Genomic DNA, 19,305 nt, shown 5'->3' with positions numbered 1-19,305 from the left:
TCTACCGTAAAATAAACAAAATTTAAAAGCCTGGATGGATATATGTATCTCTGTATATGTATATATTATACACATGTTATTTGTAAAATTACATAAGTATGAAGAAAGAAATTGAAAGGCACAAACTAGGCTACTAATATGACAATTCAGCCAGAAAGGCAGGAAATGGAGAAACTATACTAATGGAACAAGAGTAAACGTGGGTAATATACACCTTGAAAATGTTCTAGCACTGTTCTATCAGTTTATAGTATATATCTACTATATCACTTCTGTTTCTCTCTCCTTTTAGATTTCAGTTTCCTGTTTCGAAATATAAGTCAATATAATGTTGGCTTACAAGAGGAATTGCTACTATTTCTGTTCAAATATACTTTTTGAAAAAATTATACTCTCCCATACTATTATCATGTATCATTTATTTTTTTTAATTTTTTTCTTCATTTATTGCTTTCAATGTGTTGCTGAGTCCACCCCAGGGACAGATTTTTTTTTAATGTGGTGCTAGGAATTAGAACTCAGGGTTTTATGCATGCAAGGTAAAAACTCTACCAACAGAACTATATCCCCAGCCCATGTATCTATCACATCTTATCAAATTTTACTGATACTGTCTAGCACTGAAATTTCAAATTCATTTAAATACTTATTCTCTACAAGTAATGTGTCTGCTATCTTAGGCCATATATATATATCGTCCCTCCTTACTGCTATGCCTTTTCTTTATCACAGCTATGATACTCCATAATACTAGAAACTTTTAACATTTTATTTGTATACCTTCTTTCTGGAAATTGTCATTGCAAATATTATACTTTGTGGTTAGGTCACCTTTTGCCCTGCTGAACATCATCTGCTTAGGCCTTATTCAGTGCGTTAAAACTGCCTCAGATACTAAATCTGTCAGGGTATAAGAGAAACTGAGATACAGTAACTTTAATGATGGGATTGTAGAGATTTTTAGAGACCCCAAAGGGACATAAGAAGCATCCAAAGGCTTGCAACAGCAGGAAGCTGTGACCACTCCCAGCTCTAAAGGGGCAAGAGCAGAAATGATGTTGACAGAGACTGGAGTTTGCTAGAACCATGAAAGAAGAACATCCAAGTAGAAGCTGAAGACAGAAGGACACAGCCACTTTCTAAGTCTCAATAAACCTGGAGAGAGAGAAAGAAATCAGATAGCCCAGCTTCTCTTCTTGCCCTCTAACCTTATACTCGTGCTTCTCATTATCAGAACCCACTGGAAACCCTATTTAAAGAGACTGTGGGTGACAAATCTGCACCCAGAGCATACAGCCAGGCAGAGAAGGAGTAAAAATGGATAAGGAGAAGGTAAATGGAGAATAACTAGCATAATCCAGGCCTTCTGCCACTCAGCAGAATTTCTCCACCTTCATTTGGATGAAGAAGCTTATGTCTCCCAAATAAGAGAAACACAAAGTCCTATCAGCTACTCTATCATCAGGAGGTGATGACAATTCAGTCACATTCCCATCTGAATTTAAATTGTAACATTAGCCACCTCTAGTACTCTTCATACATGGTAACAGGGAAAAGGGAGAAAATAATGAACATAATAAATCACTGCTTCTGTAGCTGTTCAGGAGAGTGACAATAAAAGGAGGTAGATGATAATCAGTTTCATGGTTTCCTTAACCATGCTAATATCTTTGATGGCCACAGTTCTGATAGGGTGACCCAAACCTCCATTCCTGAAGATTAGGATCCCCTAGTGATCACACCTTATCAAGATGCCACAACTTCCCTTTATTAATACTCCTTTATTACTGGAATTGGGAGTATTAAGGGGCACCCCAGATAATTCTTTGGGTTCTATATGCAGCCCTCCTTGCCATCACTGTGTAAAAAGCAACTCAGTATCTCCTTGGGGATGAGAATCGGTTGCCACAGCCAGCACAGTAATGCTATGGCTGCCTATTGGCTCAATATCATGAGAAACCTCAAATGACTGTTTATTAGCTTTATGGAACCATGACTTTATTCCCTAAAGGAGCTCTTCCTCCCCTGAGAACTAAGAACTCTGAACCTACAGAACACAAGGTCATAACAATGGTAACTAAACATTCCATAAGTGAGTTACTAGGTGTAACCATGAGCAAGAGCATTCCCAAATCCACCTTACTTTATAGACTATATATTGTAGCTTTGGAAGAAAAAGTATTTCATATCAGTTGTTGATTCAAAGTGTGGATGGCATCTTACAGACATTAAGTACTTCGACCTTTCCGAGAATTATCTCTCAACTAATACTGAAATGGAGATTTCTACTCATCATTCCACTTTTTACCAGGCCAGCTGCTTCTAAAAAGGAATGCACGTAGGAGACCAGAGAACATTATGGAAGTGAGCCAACTGCCACACTTTTCTTACCATAAAACATGTGGGTGAGGCAACTGTGTAATACCATGAAAATGAATAAGATATTATGCAAGTCAATGAAGCTGGCAGATTTGTAGACAAAGCAAATCCATACCAGAAAATAAAAGTATTTTCCCAGAGAAAAAGGTGATATCCCCTTTGTGATGCCGTCTAATGTAGTCAAACAGCTATCAGATGGCTGGGTGGTTCCCCTGGGAAACAGAATCATTCTGTGGGCTCTGAGTCAGCCCTTGCTGTGGCAGATTGGGTGCTCAGCACTGGTTATAGCACAACCTTAGTAAGATGTCCATGTTATTGAGCCCATGTGTAATCTCCATTCCTGTAGCTGAGGCCAGTTTGTATAGAGGCTCATTAAACCAGCAATAAGGACATCTAGGGAAGATGCTGACATCTTGTCACCAGACTACTGAGAGTCCTTTTTGTACAGGATGCCCTCTGGCCAGCATTTACCTCCCAGGTGAAGAGCTTCAAATCTAAATTACAAATATAATGACTCATGTTTCTTCTCCTACTTCCTCTTCTGTTTTGTCTTTAATTAAACAATTTATTAGCCCAGATTTTTAATTGCCTCCTACTTTCAGAAATATTTTTTTTCAATCTGGCAGCAAACCTTAAATCTGATTCATTTAGAAAAGAGGAATAATTCTCAAAGTGTTATAATCCTTTCAAATAGATTTTTTTTTCACATTTATATTTTTATAAATTAGCATGCTAATTTATAACTGCCATCATTTTGACAAGGATAAATCTGGATGGTTTTAGACAAAATTTTAGATTGTAGTTTAAGGAGAAATGTGTGTCTATAAGCTGTAAGTATAGAGGACTTTTTAAATTATTGTATAAACTGGTCATGGTGTTGCAGGAGGCAGCTGAGGCAGGAGGATCACATATTCAAGGCCAACCTGGAAAACTGAATAAGACCCTGTCTCAAATTAAAAAATGAAAAAGACTGGAGGGGTGGGGTTGTAGCTCAGTGGCACAATGCTCACCTCACACATGTGAGGCACTGGGTTTGATTCTCAGCACCACATAAAAATAAAGGTATTTTGTACATTTACAACTAAATTTTTTTTAAAAAAAAAGACTGGAAATATAGCTCAGAATTATAGCACCCCTGGGCCCAATCCTAGTATTGCTAAATATATAAATTAAAGAATCTCTAAAATAGTAAGAGAGGGAACTTTGAAGGATTTGTTATTACAGATTATAATAACCATTATTAATAACTAGTAAGGGTTGCCAAACCTACCCTGTCTAGATCTATATTAGTAATTAAAGCTTGCAGTCCCCAATATCAAAATGACTTTGTATTCAATTCCTTCCAAAATATATGTCTTAATTTGCTTTAATAGTTTAATACTCTCCTCCATTCAAATTATTTATTAGTACTGCTGTTTCTTCCATCATTTTGTTATCATTAGAAGTAAACCTTGGGGTTGGGGATATAGCTCAGTTGGCAGAGTGCTTGCATAGCATGCACAAGGCCCTGGGTTCAATCCCCAGCACCATTAAAAAAAAAAAAAAAAAGTAAACCTCATGTTTTTCTACCTTTTTGGACTAACTTCATTTTCTTCCAGGTTGCATATATGGGTCTAAAACATTAGGGAAAAGATGAAAAGGGAGTATTCTAGATCTTCCAAGAAAAGAAGAGAGAAAAAAAGAAAAAGGACAATGAAGAAAAAAACAAGAATACATAAGGAGACATTGGTACTGTTCGCTTGAGAAAATAATCACAGAAATGTTCAGATGCTGGACTTCCTAAAATTAAGATGTAGTTAGAGCTTGAAGAAAATAACCCTTGAGCTCAAAAGGCAGTATGGGAGAACAACCAAAGCACAGACTCTGAAGCTAGACTGGCTGGATCTCAAATACTGACTTTGACATTTATTAGCTGTTTGGTACTAAGCAAATTATTCAATTAATCTGAACCCATGTTTCCTCATATGAAAATAATGATAATAACAGCATTTAATAATAATAACAGGACATTGAAAGGATTCACTGTTATATAAGCACTTAAACATGGTGCGTGGCATTCAGTAAGTGCTCCATAACCTCTAGCTATTACCACTTAGACAACTTCTACTCTCATTAAAAAAAAAAAGTGACATTGCTTGATTTGTTCTCTGTTTCACAGAAAACGTTCTGATGTTATAACAATAACTGACTGGCATGCTCCAATCATATGGCAAGAAACTTACAATAGACAGGTCCTGGAAAAATATTACAAAAGGCTGAACATTACCATAGGCTTGGCTACACTTGCTACTAGAAAGTAGGTGATACTAATATTTGTCCTTTTTATTTTGGAAAAATATGGATGAACATGCATGGTCTTTCTATATGCAAAGAACTACTCATGATTAACCCTGATCATTATTTCTGGCTGTCTGTCTAACTGTATAGTGGTTATTTTCTCAAGCCTAATTGAGTCCTTAATGCTACTTCTAAATCTTTTCATTAATATCCATTTAACTCTCTTTCTTCACAATAAACTTTATGGCTTTTCTCATGTTCCCATTCTTTTTTAAAAAAAATTAATTTATTTATTTCTTCTAATTTGTTATATATGACAGCAGAATGCATTTAAATTCATAGTACACATATAGAACATAATTTTTCATGTCTCTTATTGTACATAAAGTAGAGCCACACCATTCGTGTCTTCATACATATACTTGAGGTCTTTTTCACTAACAAATATAGTTGAAGTTGTAGACCCAGCCTCTTTACCCTTACCTTTGTTACCATCCTTGATGCAAACGTTAGCATGCTAAGTGACATATATTCTCCTGATGAATTGTAGCAAAACAATCCCTTTTTTCATGTTTCATAGATTTACAAATCTATACCTGGAACAGTTCCTAGAATCTGCTAATAAGCACTTTATGGTTGGCTACAATGTTATCTTCTACATCTTCACTGATAACACCAAAAGAATACCTCTAGTGGAGTTAGGTACTTTCAGAACGTATAAAATATTGCTTCTAATTGAAGAAGGATCATTGGCAGACAGTGACTTCATATACATGAAGACTTTGAGTGTGTATCTCATAGACAGCATCCAGCGTGAAGTCAACTTTTTCTTCCTTATGACTATAAACCAGATCTTTAAGAGTGACTTTGGAGTAGAATCTCTGGGCAAATCAGTAGCTCAACTCCATGCATGGTGGTATTTTAAAAATACTAGAGAGTATCCTTATGAGAGAAGAACTAAATCAACAGCTTTCATTCCCTTCGGACAAGGAGATTTCTATTACCATCGTGCTATTTTTGGTGGAACACCACGTATGATTTTAAACTTCATTAGACAATATCTAAAAGGATTTGTGCAAGACACCACAAAAGAACTTAACTGCATGTATGAAAGCTACCTAAACAAATATTTTTTTTGTCAATAAACCCACTAAACTGTTATCACCAGAATACAATTGGGATCCAAAATTTAAAACTCCTCCACAAATAAAACATGTTAAAATAGTATGGCAGTCAGAAATGACTTGATAGTTATATTAGGCTTCTGGATTAATAAAGGAATCACAACAATTCCTCAATTATATAACTTGTGAAATTTTTGAGTTTTTCAGAAACTCAGAAAAATGTACAACCTTCCAAAATAAATTACTTTTCTCCTTCCAATTTTGCATTGTTTAATTCTACCTAGGTTGGATAAAGAATAAACAGAAGATATTTTCATGTGAAATTATTATTTATATAATGTTATTATATGTGTATTACAAATAATGTGGAAATACCTTTGGAGGTATACAGTGATTTTTATGAAGAAACATAGGCCCTAGTTCAGGAGGAAATTATACATATTTATATATATACAACATCAAAATAAATGTGTAAGGAAAAAATTATTATTCAAAAACTTGTACATCAGATATTTACGATATTTTTCAGCATTGTGATATACATTGCTTGTGATTAATAACCTCAATCAGTATTCAATCAGTCTAACATCTGACTGAATTTAGGCAAATTAAAGATATTTTTCTAGGATGGACTTGGTGGCAAACACCTGTAATCCTAGCTACTCCAGAGGCTAGGGTAGGAAGATTGCAAGTTTAAGGCCAGTCTGGACAACTTAACAAGATTCTGTCTCAAAATAAAAAAAAATAAAATAAAAAGAATGGGGGCTGTAGCCCAGTGTTAGAGCACCCCTGGATCCAATCCCCTGTACCAGAAAAAGGAAAGAGCAAACAAAAACCGATATCCTTCCAAATAAATATCTTACTTTTATTGTTATAAAGAGAGATCTTGAGTTCATATTTCTTAATGCTACAGGAGTGTTATTGTTTAAGTAGACATTTACTGAACTCTAAGGTAAAAGTACTCTTCTGAGTGCAGTTAGGGATAGATAGGAAAATGTTAAAAAATAATTTATCCTCTGGGTGATAAGACTATTAGTGTTTCTTTTGCAAGTTTAAAAGTGCTAAAAAAATCACAGGAAGCTATAGATAGAATGCAATAGTGACTCAGGAAAGGAAGCAGTCACTCTGTAAGAACATATAGTCATCACAATTATGTCATAAATAATTTCATAAGTTTAGTGAGACATAGGAGAGTTAGAAAAACTAGAGGCTCTAAAACCAAAGTAAGTCATTATTTTTGTCCCTTTTATGGGAGAAAAACTGAAACTTAGTAAGTTAAGCTAAGTATTATTAGCTATAAAACATTAAAATTGTAAAGAATATTGATGACGACTGTGGCAGGCAGATCTAAGAGGACCCCAAATGAGCCAGTTCTAGCATTCATCTTCTTGCATAATATGGCTGCCTTGCTCCTTACCTTTGAGTATGAGCTGAACATAGTGAGTTGCTTCCACCCAATAAATTAAGAGATGTCACTTTCATGACTGGGTTGGGGAAGATTGTGACTTCCATCTTACTAGCAGACTTTCTTGCTGCCCTGGAGGTAGTTAGTTTCCATGTTGAAAAGGCCCTCATAGCAAGGAACTGAGGGTAACCTCCAGCTGACAGCCAGAAAGAAACTGAGGTCCTCAGTCCAACAACCCTCAAAAATTGACTACTACTAACAACCACATAACTGAGCTTGAAAGCAAATCTTTTCCCAGTCAAGTCTTCAAATGAGACCTCATTGTCATCTAACACTCTGATTTCTGCCTTGTGAGAGAAGATCCAGTTAAGCCTTGTCCAGGTTCCTAACCTACACAGTGACCCATGCCCAATGTTTCTTAACCCTCCTCAGCCCAGGAGGATGCTTCACTTTCTGAGGGGCAACAGTAGAAACTGAGGAAAAAGCCATCAGCACCAGGTGACCTGGAGAACAGGCCATGGGAAACACTCTCTGCTGTATAGGCCCAGCATCCTCTTCCTACCACCTAGCAGTACTGAAGAGCCCAGGAAAGCCCCTTCCACCCCTCAAGCAACACCAGCAGAAAACAAGCAGTCCAGAGGGCAGGCTCAGAGAAGCACTCGCTGCCCCAAGGCCCAGAATGCTCCCACACCCCACCTAGCAGGAACAGGCCTGAAAAACTGTACTCCACTCATGAAAGTAGGACCAGCAGGATCAAGCAGGAGTCTCAGCAGTACCAGGTGAACAGAGCAAACCAGAATCTCTCTGTATTGGTTCTGAAACTATATTTCCATTGGAAACACACCCCAAAAAGTAAGCCAGGAACTAACTACTGTATTAGTCAGTGTTCTGCAATAAAACAGACAATACAAAGGAAAAAATATATATAAACACACATACACATATGTGTGTACACAGTTCTTCTTTATTCAATCTACTAATTAAAATGCTAATTTTCTCCAGAAACACCTTCACAGACATACCCCAAAATGGTGTTTTAGCAGCTATCTGGGCATCTTTTAACCCACTCAAGTTGACACACAGAATTAACCATCATGATTTCATTTATATGACATTTGGGAAAGGCAAAACTGTAGAGAATAGACAGATCAGTGATTGCCAGGGGTTTGAGGAAGGGAAGTTTAAATAAGTGAAGCACAAGGGATTTGGGGGGATAGTGAAATTATTCTGTGTGATGCTCTAATGATGGATCCATGTCATTGTGCACGTGTTCACAGCACTGAATGGACCTTTATGCACGTAATTTTCTTTGAAATCATGTAAGTGGTCAGAAGATCCCAGGATGATATATGAACACTGATAAAAGAATCTAACTATATTACAAATGTAGGAAATAACCTCACTGAACAGGTTGAATAGAAAACATGTTAACCTAACTTTGAAACTTTGGAAATAAGTGGAAACCATAAGTCTAAAGACAAAAGAACTACACATAAAAACTGGACTCTAGTTGGTAAAATTGTTTCTCATGGGGGTATGGATCAATAATTCTCAGGTCATACCACAAAGACATACCAAAATTGAACAGTTAAGCAAATGGATGGTAGATGGTGGGAGCAAGATGTTTCCCTGTTACAATGTAAAGTTACAGACAAGCAAGAGGAGGCCAGAATGATGTCCATGATTTCCATGAAAATTGAAGACATCATATGAACTCATGTTTAGCTTAATATAGATATGAATGAATTTTGTAGAAATACTCATAAATATGTGTTTGTACAGAAATTAGTAGAAACACACATATTTCCTTGTTATGTTAGCTGAGAGGGACTTAGAAACAATGACACTGCAGTAGCAACAAGTAGATCTCACACCTACATCTTGGTTTCTAATACTTTAATAAAAAGAACCAGGGGTTCCTTGGAGAAATGGCTGATTCCAGAGAATTCATGGGGACTATACAAGATAAGCCTGAAATATGTTCTAGTGCCAGAAACTAAGAAAGAACAAAAAGAACACAATGATGGGAGCTGGGATGTGGCTCAAAAGTAGAACACTTACCTAGCATATGGGAGGCTCTGGGTTCAATCTCCAGGAAAGGAAAAAGAGAAAGAAGGAAGGAAAAAGAAAAGGGAAAGAGAAAGGAATCACAATGATGGAAACATGTTCAAGGGACACAGAAGTCAATTGAAAGAGCTTCCAGTGGGGCAATTTGAACAATAAAATAAATAATATAGTATTGGATTCTAACCCAAAGTCTTAAACAAATATACGTGAGTCCATACATATCCGAAAAAAGTGAATAATTACAAAAGAATTCTGAGTAATTTATTCAGATAATCTGTCTTCAAGGAGATGGAGAATAGCTCCCCCAAATCAACTCCAAAATCAATTAATAAATTATGGGCTATACATAGTGACTTCCTTCCAAAGATAAAAACAATAGAGAAGTGGAGAAAAAGAAAAGTAATTTTGCAGTGGAGAAATTTGATAAAAATCTAACTTGGCCAAATTATCAAGGTGTCAATAGTGATAAACCATGTTGATAGCAGATATCCTTCATATGCTGTAATGATAATGGTACTGTTAGAGTTTAATTATGTCTCAAAAATATGTATTCAAGTCCTAAGCCTCAGTCTTATAATTGTGTCCTTATTTGGAAATAGGGTCTTTGCAGGTATTGTTAGTTAAGACAAGGTCATTAGGGTGGGTCTTAATCCAATATGGCTTATATCCTCAAAAGATGAGGCCAATTTTGACACAGACACACAAAGAAGATGGCCATATGAATACAGAGGCAGAGATCAGAGTGATGTGTCTACAGGATTACTGACCATCACCAGAAGCTAGGGAGAGGTAATGACACAGATTCTTCCTCTCAGACTTCCAAAGGAACTGATCCTGCTTACACCTTGATTTTGGACTTCTAGCTCCAGAACTGTGAAGAACGATAAGTTCTTGTTGTTTCAAGTCACCCAGGTTGTAATACTTTGTTGTGTATCACAGGCAACTTACCTCTGTGGTCTTCCTCCCACAAAACCCACAATGTTGGTCTAATTGTGATGAGCACATCAGACAAGTCCAATTAAGGGACATCTGCAGACAAGTAAAATTGTGCAGTAATTGATATTCCTAAAAACTGTCAAGGAAAGTTTGAGAAATTGTCACAGCTAAGAGGAGCCTAAAGAAACTAAATGTAATGTGATATACCAGAACAGAAAAGACATTACATAAAAGCTAAGGAAATGTAATTAAGTAGAGGCATTAGCTAATAATGTGTCAATGTTGGTTCAATAATTGTGACAAACATACCATACATTCCCTGTACCATTTTTACAATTATTTTGTAAATCTACAACTATTTGAAAACAAAAGTTTAAGATTTTTTTTTTTTTTTAATTTAGTAGCTCATGGGCCCGGCCATGTGAAAAATGCACAGGCCCTAATTTGCCATTCTCTAGGTTAAGCAATAAGATACCATGGTTATCAATTGGGAACATAATAGAGTGAACAAGACAATGTAGAATTAATTCCCAGACCAGGATCCAAGAAGATGTAAGCTAAGGGAATGATTCTGTACATCCTTACATTTTTATCCTGTGGTCCTCCCCAAATCTCATTAAGTATCTAAAAGAACAGAGGAAACATTAGATAGGTAAGGTCACCAAAATTTGGAAAATTTGCACTAGGCAACATGATGTAAGGCTGAGGAAAATTACAAAGCTGGGGAAAGTGTTGACTTTAAATTTGCATAAGAGATCTATGAAGAATTCCCCAGACAGGAGGGCCCAGAAAAAAGGTGAGCCTGGCACTTGAGATGACTGTTCTCCTGGGTCATTTCCTACTCAAGAAAAGCCCATGAAGGGAATGAGTGGTGCTTTTGAAAATCTTGAGCAAGGTTCAGGGAACAAATAATGGAATCCTGGACTCTCTGATTATTGATATTGTATGTTAGGGTTTAGATTTAACTTTTTATTTTGTTTTCCTCCTATTTTTTATTATTTCTGTTTCTTTTTTCTTGTTTTCCTGTGGATAACTTGAACATATGTTTGAATTCCACTTTGCTTTACTGAGCATTTTTTAATATGTCTCTCACAGGTTGTTTTTTAAAAAGGCTATTCTTGGTACTACAGTGTACTAACCCTTTATATTAAGGAACTTAATTTTTTCTTTTTTCATTCTTTCTGTTTGTTTCTTTGTCTTTCAGTGCTGGTGGTTGAACCCAGGAACTTATGCATGCTAAGCATGTGCTCTACCATCAAGCTATACCCTAGGCCTGAATTTTTTTTTTTACTCTAGCTTACTGAAAATTTTTATCATGAATATTTGATAAAGTTCATCAATTTTTTTGTGTCCATAGAGATGATCAAGTAATTTTCTTCACTATTTGTTAGAGTTAATTATGCTGGTTGATATTCTAATCGAAATTAATCTTTCAATTCTGAAATAAATTCAAATTAGCCAAGTTCTATTGGAAAAACTATAATAAGAATTTTTAATGATACCATGTTCTGGGAGGATGCAGATAATATCTCTCTACTGCTAGTAAAACTGTACAGCCACTTTGAAAAATATTTTTGGCAGTTTCTTTTAAAAACTAAAATGTACCACAAGCACCTCTAGGTATTTATCCCCGAGAAATCTATGTCCACACCAAAACCATATGTCAATGTTCATGGCAGCTTTACTGGTAATAGCTGGAAACTGGAAACAACCAAAATGTACTTCAATGAGTGAATGGTTAAACTGTGGTATACCTACACCATGGAACACCACTCAGCAATAAAAAGGAACAAACTGCCAAGCACAGTGGTGCGTGCCTATAATCCCAGCAGCTCAGAAGGCTGAGGCAGGAGGGTCACAAGTTCAAGTCCAGCCTCAGCATTTTAGTGAGGCTCTAAGCTACTTAGTGTGACCCTGTCTTAAAAAAATAAAAAGGGCTGGGATGTCACTCTGGTAAAATACCCCTGTGTTAAATCTCTGGTACCAAAAAGAAAAGAAGGAACACATTACCGATGCAACAACTCAGATGGAACATAAAAACATTACACTGAGTGGGGAAAAAAAGATGATTTCAAAAGGTTACATGTGTATGATTTCATCCATATAACATTTTTAACATTATAACAAAATTATAGAGATGGAGAACAAATTAATTGTTGCCAGATTTTAGGATGGTGGAATGAGGGGAATGAATGACTGTGAAGATATTCTTGTGTTCAGAAACATGGGCATATCTTTGTGGTGATGGAATATTTTGTATCATGGTTGTGGTTTTGATTACAGGAGTTTGTTCACATGATAAAATGGCATGGTACTAAACACACACTATGTACCATTGCCACTCTCTTGGTTTTGATACTGTACTATAGTTATACAAGTTACAACTTTGGGGAGGAACTGGGTGAAGGCTAGCTGTAACTCTCTGAACTATCTTTGTAAATTTTTGTAAATATATAATTATTTCAAAATAAAAAGTTAAAAAAAAAACATGTAACCTCAGTAAGGTCTTGCATGCCTGGCATTTTAAAAATTGCAATCCAACCTATTTCCTTCCTATCCCTTTCTCTAATTATTTTCTTTTTTAAAAATTTTTTAGTTTTTTAGGTGGACACAATATTTTATTTTATGTGGTGCTGAGAATCGAACCCAGTGCCTCACGCATGCTAGGCGAGCACACTACCACTTGAGCCCCTTCTCTAATTATTTTCATCATAGCACTTATCACCATTTAAAGTACTAAACATTTATCATTTATTTATTTATTTTCCCTCACTAGAATGTAAGCTATAGGGGCAAGGAGGGCAGGACCAAGGTTGTGGGCTGTCTGGGGGGCATAAATGCCCAGGGGTATCTTAACCAAACAGAAAGGCTTCTGGCTTCATTCTTCTTTTTCCAAGATTGTCCTGGTTCTTCTTGATCCTTTCATTTCTATATCCTAGAAGGTATTCATATTCAATCAAATTTATCAAACGAGCAAATGAATAAATGAATAAGTGAATGAATAAACGAACAAATGACAATTTTGGAAACAGTCCTGATTCTTAATTCATCTGCCTTCTTTCAATCCTCTAACTAGGACACAAGAAGTACATAAGAATTGACACTAGATGGCACAACATAACAAAGAAAGTAACCCTAATCAACACATGAATGAAATTGCTTCCGGAGAAGCCAGTTAACCATGCCTTTGTTGTAACAACTCAATTTTCACTGATTAATGCCCCACATGCCCAGCTGGATATTATTCTGCTCTTCTAAGAATTTCCATTCTCCCGTGTGCCAGTACAGGATACCAAGTTCTTCCTTCTCCCTCTTCCCCGTTTTCCCCATCCCTTGCAACTCTCCCAACCTATAGTCAACTGAACTTTAGTATACTAAAGCCCTCAAGTTCCAGAGCTGTAGGTGATCTATGTTGAGAAAGAATCTATCCCCTCTGGGTTACAATCTGTTAGAGTGGGTTACAGATTAGTGAATCAGTTCTTTTGTATTTTATTTCTAATCTCCTCTCCCCCTGGAAACTCAGATTGAATACATTGGGGAATGGATTTAAATGGCAGCTACCATGCAGTAAAATTACCACTCCCTCTGACCACTAAAAGTTCTTACTGGGTCATTGGTATCCAAAGTTTCTTAGTGCTTATGTCAATAAGCTCCTGCCACTAATCTTCCCACCCATATTACTTTAGTGTGACCAACTTGTCCCAGTTTGCTAGGGACTTTCCCAGTTTCAGTGCAGGAACTCTCATATCCCAAGAAACCCCTTACTCTGGAACAAACCAAAACAGCTGGTAGCTTTAAATTAGCTCCAGATCTGTCTGAACCTAACTCAGTCTCAAACCAGGATTTTGCCACCCAGATATAAAATTCTTTGATCATATATATTAATTCTTGTCCTCTTCTCCCACACCACATGTAGTCACTTACCAAGTCCTTTAATCTCACCTCCTATGTGTCACTTAAATTCATTTTCTCCTCTAGATTCTCACTGCCCTACTTAGTTCAGGCCTCATCATTTTACCTCAAGATTACTAAGGAATCTTAAACAATGATCCCACCCCCAGAATTGCTCATCTCTGATTCTCCCTTCTTTTTGTTACAGATTATCTTTCATACAAACTGGATTATACTATAACCCTACAAAAAATCATCAACTACATTCCTTGAGCCCCTCCCTAGAATATTGTTCATAATTTGGCATGATACATAAATCTCATTGCAGTATAGCCCTACCCAATCCTTCCAATTTTCTCTCTCACCTCTCCACTCCTTATATGGAGTGCTACTTCCCACCAAATGCTACTTCCTGCTCATACTGAACAAATTGCTGCTCCCAGAACTCACCATGCCTATAGACCTTTGCTTCTGTAGTTGTCATTTTCTAGAATGCCTTCTATCTGGTAACTTCTACTCATAGAAATACCTACTTGGGAAGGGAATTTTGCCTACAGTAGAGGATGCTTTGTATACAAAGGGAAAGGAAGAAAAAGAAAAGAAAAGGGAAAAAAAGAAAAGTCCTCTCAATTCCACCCTTAGCTGGAAGGATGAACATGTACCCTTCTTCCTTCTTACCATCATATAAGTCCCAAAAAGCTCCTACCTAACAAAATGTACTATGCTATGTACAACCACATATGAAGAGAAAGCAGACAGTTACATCTAGTGTGACCAACTTGTCCCAGTTTGCTAGGGACAAGTAATGTTATGAAATCCTTGTTTTCCAAGTTCAAAATCAATAGCATGCCAGTCCTGGGCCTCTTTAGACATTGTAGGTACAAATGCACCACATTCAGGTGAATATCTCTGACTTGTTTATACCCAGTAATTTCCATGGCTGCTACTTCTGGATAGTGCCTGGAACAGAAGGTGGCTCTGGAGTAGGACAGGGCAGTGGTAAGAGCCACACTCTCACTACAGTCTATCCAATTATGCCCAAATTGTCAGTGATTAAGAATGCTGCATGGCTCCTCTGCAAGCCTCTACAGGAAAATTAAAGAATAAATATCTATGGTTTTGAAAGAGAACCATGGCCTTCTTATGCTGGTAATTATTCTTCTTTAGAGAAGGAACTCATAGCTTACCACTATGCCCTGGCAGGAACTGAATGTTTAATGTGGAATTCAAAATCATTATATGACCTATACTGCCCATTATGAACAAGAGTTATCTGGGCAAGACATTAAAAACAGTGCCAAGGCTGGGCATTTGCAGTAGCAATCTATCATCAAATGGAAATTGTATATATAAATTCAGGGTCAAGCAAGTTCAGAAGACACAGTAGTACATGAACAAGTAGGTAGCTCAGGCCCCCACAACCTATTCCTGCTGCCTTGTGGTCCCTCCCACCCCACATTTATGGTTTCATATGACCTGCTGAAGAAGGAAGAATAAAAACCGTGGGCCTAATTTACAAAAGAGTGTCCACACTCTGCTGACACCAGCATACTCACTCAGGGATGCCACTGAAGGGGAACAGTGAAGGAAAATCCTCTCAGAGGGAAGAACTTCTGGCAGTTCAACTTGTAGTCCCCTTGGCCAGGAAAGAGAAGTGACCTATGATATAGGTGTATACTCATTCAAAGACAGTAATACTCTAGTAAATCAGGAACTTGAAAAAACAAGCCTAAAAGACTGAAAACAAGGAAGTCTAAAGCAGAGATACATACATGATCTTTCAGAAATGAGCACAAAATATGAACACTGGCCAATAAATAGCAACCACAGAGGAGGTCTCAATAATAGGGGTGAGCAAGACAGCTTGTCTTGTGGCTGTCCGTCATCATCCTTCCTTACACTATGTTTAATAGGCCTGTGTACAAAGTATCTATAGCAGAAGGGATGGAAACAGACTCAGAAACACAGACTTTTCTGCATTTGAGCTAACCTGGCTATTGGCACTGTTGAGTGCCCAAATTACCAAGAGCAGAATCTAAACTGCCAGTACCCAATACAGCACCATTTCTCAAGGGGATAAGTCAACCATATGTTGATAGATTGATTACAGTGTACTTTTCCATCATGGAAGGGAAAGCCATTTTTACTGAATAGATGCCTATTCTGTTTATGGATATGCCTTGCTGCTCATTGTGTTTCTGCCAATACCACCACATGATCCCTCACTAACTGTCATAATATTCTACTCAACACAGCTTCTGACCAAGGAATCATCTCACAAGAGAATTGTGACTATGTTTTATAAATTATAGATTTCACTATTCTTTTTTAAAAAATATTTTTTAGTTTAAGGTGGACACACAATATCTTTATTTCATTTTTATGTGGTGCTGAGGATCGAACCAGTGCCTCACGCATGCTAAGCGAGCACTCTACCACTGAGCCTCAACCCCAGCCCCAGAAATCACTATTCTTACATACACCCCATCACCCAGAGACAGCTGGCCTGATCCAATAATGGGGTGGCCTACTGAAGACTTGGAGCATTAGCCAAGGGACATTTTGTAAGTTTTTTTTTTTTTTTGAGATTCTATCTTAAAAGAACAATATATGTGGCCTAGGGTAATAAGAGGAAAAGAGCTTGCCTAGCAAGTGTAAGGCCCTAGGATTGATCCCCAGCACTGGAAAAAAAAAAAAAAAGACCAACATATGTGTTGAACTATCAAACAATATACGGTGCCATTTCTCCCATAGCCAGAATACATGGGTCCATGGTCTGGGAATGGAAGAGAAAGTAGCTTCTCTCACTGTTATACTTATTCACAGAATTTCTGTTTCTCATAACTTCACAACTTAAATTTGTTGGTTTAGAGGTCTTAATTTCCAAAGGAGGAATGATTTCTTTGAATTTCTAACAGCTCCTTGGCCATTTTGGACCCCTTATGCAACTGAACCAAAGGGGCAAAGAATGACTGATACTGACTGATCACTAAAGAAAAATTGGATTGCTGCTACACAGTGAGGCCAAGGGATGGCAATATTATGTGGAACATTAATGACAGTGAGTAAGAGATCATGTGGTATTACTGGCAGAAACACAATGAGCAAGCAGGGCAAATCCATACCCAGAATAAGCATCTATTCAGTACAAAGCATCTTGGGATGTTTTGGAGACCTCTTGATATTCTCATTGCTGTTATTAAAATATGATGGAAAACTATAATTAAACAGGAAAAGACAGGACCTCTGATGAGACAGAATAAAAGGACTAACACCTAAGCATAATTTTATTCATTGCTTAGTGTATATGTGTAAATGTGTATATTTATGTATTTTTGTTTATATTAACTTTACTTCTTTCCCACTGTAATTTTAAGAACTCAAGGCTGTGATTAACTTTATAATTTCATCTTTGGGACTTCAAGTGAATTGAGGAGTAATTAACATAACCTGGAGATTCATGTAATGACACTGGAATTTTCTTTTGTGGGGGGGGGGGAGAGTGGGAGTGTATATTCTACCAAAGATAGTATCTTCTTGAGGAAATTTGTTATTACTACATGGGAAGTTCAAATATATGTAGAAGGTTGCATGAGGCTATTGAGTAGGCAAAGTAATTCACTGCCCCAGTTATTATGCACTGTCTCTTGGCTCAAACTCACACTCTCAATATTTTTCTTGTGCTACTCGGGCCAGGACTATGAGAACAGAATTTCTACCTTGCTATTTGGCTTCTGAAAAGTTTTTCAAGGCAGTAGGGGAGGATATGTTCCTTTCCTGACAAGTGGCTACCAATTATAATACCCAGCTTTTGTGTAGGGGGTGGGGTACCCCTAGGATTGGCATCATCATAGCTAAGCAAAGATACAGCCATATTTGGCAGTGGCCCCTCCTCAGAGGCTGAAGCTGATTCTTCAGGTTTCCTCTTTTTTGGCAAAATTACTTTTTAGCCTTTCCAGCTCTAGGAGTGGTAGCTTCCTCCTATAGATACTGTCTCTGTTGGTTTAGCATCATCATCATCGTCCTGTTTTTTTTTTTTTTTTTTTTGGGGGGGGGTCAGTTCCCCAAAATGGCTTACCCAATTTCTAATATTAAAATCTCTCCATTGAAACACCAAATGTGATCTTTGTTGTTCTGAATGTTTCCTAATTGATACAGTCATACTACTAAGTAAAAAAAAAAAAAAACCTAATCACTTGGGTCTTAGTAACTGTAAAAAGAAATATGAAATAATAAGAAAAAGGTAACAAAAATCTATCATGACCTTCTGACTTTTTACAGAAACAAGCACTTGTTTTTGTTATGCATATAATAACTAATGACTTCTACTTTGTCTTCCTCTCTTTGGTGGTTATTTAATTAACAATTTAAGTCATAGGTCACCAGGCCACAGAAAGTCATATCTGGTCCTAATGGAGAGGAATGTGCATTACCGGTCCTGATCCTGAGCTGGTTACAATGATTGATGGGATTTTGAGTCTCTCTTCTTATTTGTATGAGCATATTAAATATGGGTAGAAGGACGAAGTTGAACACTAAAGAGAAACAGGGGTAGACCACAAGTGTTCTGAGTCCATTTGTGCTCAGATTCATCGCTTGCCCTTCCCCTTCTCTGCTGACTGCTATTCCCAGGCTCTCAGCTGGTGTCTGCGGCTAGCTCCCTTCACCCTTTTATCTCAGGCACTTCTCTGGCAGTGACTGCATCTTCTCAGTGGCCCCAGCTCCTACCACACAGGTCAGTAGGGGCCCTAGCCTCCAACAAATGACCCACCCCCAGCTCTGGGACTTGGTGACCTGGCCTTCTAATTTAGGCTTTTCAGGCTTCTAACTATGTTTTTTCCATTGCTACTAGTCTCTGTCACTTTTGCAGTTAGGTGTTCACTTCCTCCATCACCTGGTAACCATTTTCTGCATTAAATTTTCTCCATTAAAAAGTAAAAAACAGGGGCTGGAGTTGTGGCTCAGTGGTAGAGCACTCGCCTAGCACATGCGAGGCCCTGGGTTCGATCCTTAGAACCACATAAAAATAAATAAATAAAACAAAGATATTGTATCAACTACAACTAAAAAAAATTTTAAAAAAGTAAAAACCAAAAAATTTTAAATTTCCCAGGTATGATGGCATACACCTGTAATCCCAGCGGATCTGGAGGCTGAGGAAGAGGATCATGAGTTCAAAGCCAGCCTCAGCAAAATCGAGGTGCTAAGTATCTCAATGAGACTCTA

The 19,305-nt window shown here is 37.3% G+C and overlaps 1 protein-coding gene and 1 long non-coding RNA gene across 4 annotated transcripts in view; one reads left to right on the top strand and one right to left on the bottom strand.

Annotated features, from left to right (window-relative positions):
- LOC114100301 (uncharacterized) overlaps positions 1–19,305 on the bottom strand; it is a 111,413-nt gene that overhangs the window by 74,981 nt on the left and 17,127 nt on the right. The window lies entirely within an intron of this gene.
- On the top strand, positions 4,423–5,904 carry LOC114093039 (N-acetyllactosaminide alpha-1,3-galactosyltransferase-like 1). The gene is given in 4 exon segments (XM_027935746.1): positions 4,423–4,439; positions 4,538–4,675; positions 5,237–5,786; positions 5,788–5,904. Coding segments are annotated over 4 exon segments (822 nt in total).

Source organism: Marmota flaviventris, chromosome 13 (genome assembly GCF_047511675.1).
Source record: "Marmota flaviventris isolate mMarFla1 chromosome 13, mMarFla1.hap1, whole genome shotgun sequence".
Taxonomy (NCBI): Eukaryota; Metazoa; Chordata; class Mammalia; order Rodentia; family Sciuridae; genus Marmota; species Marmota flaviventris.
This window is presented reverse-complemented; position numbering and strand designations above follow the sequence as displayed.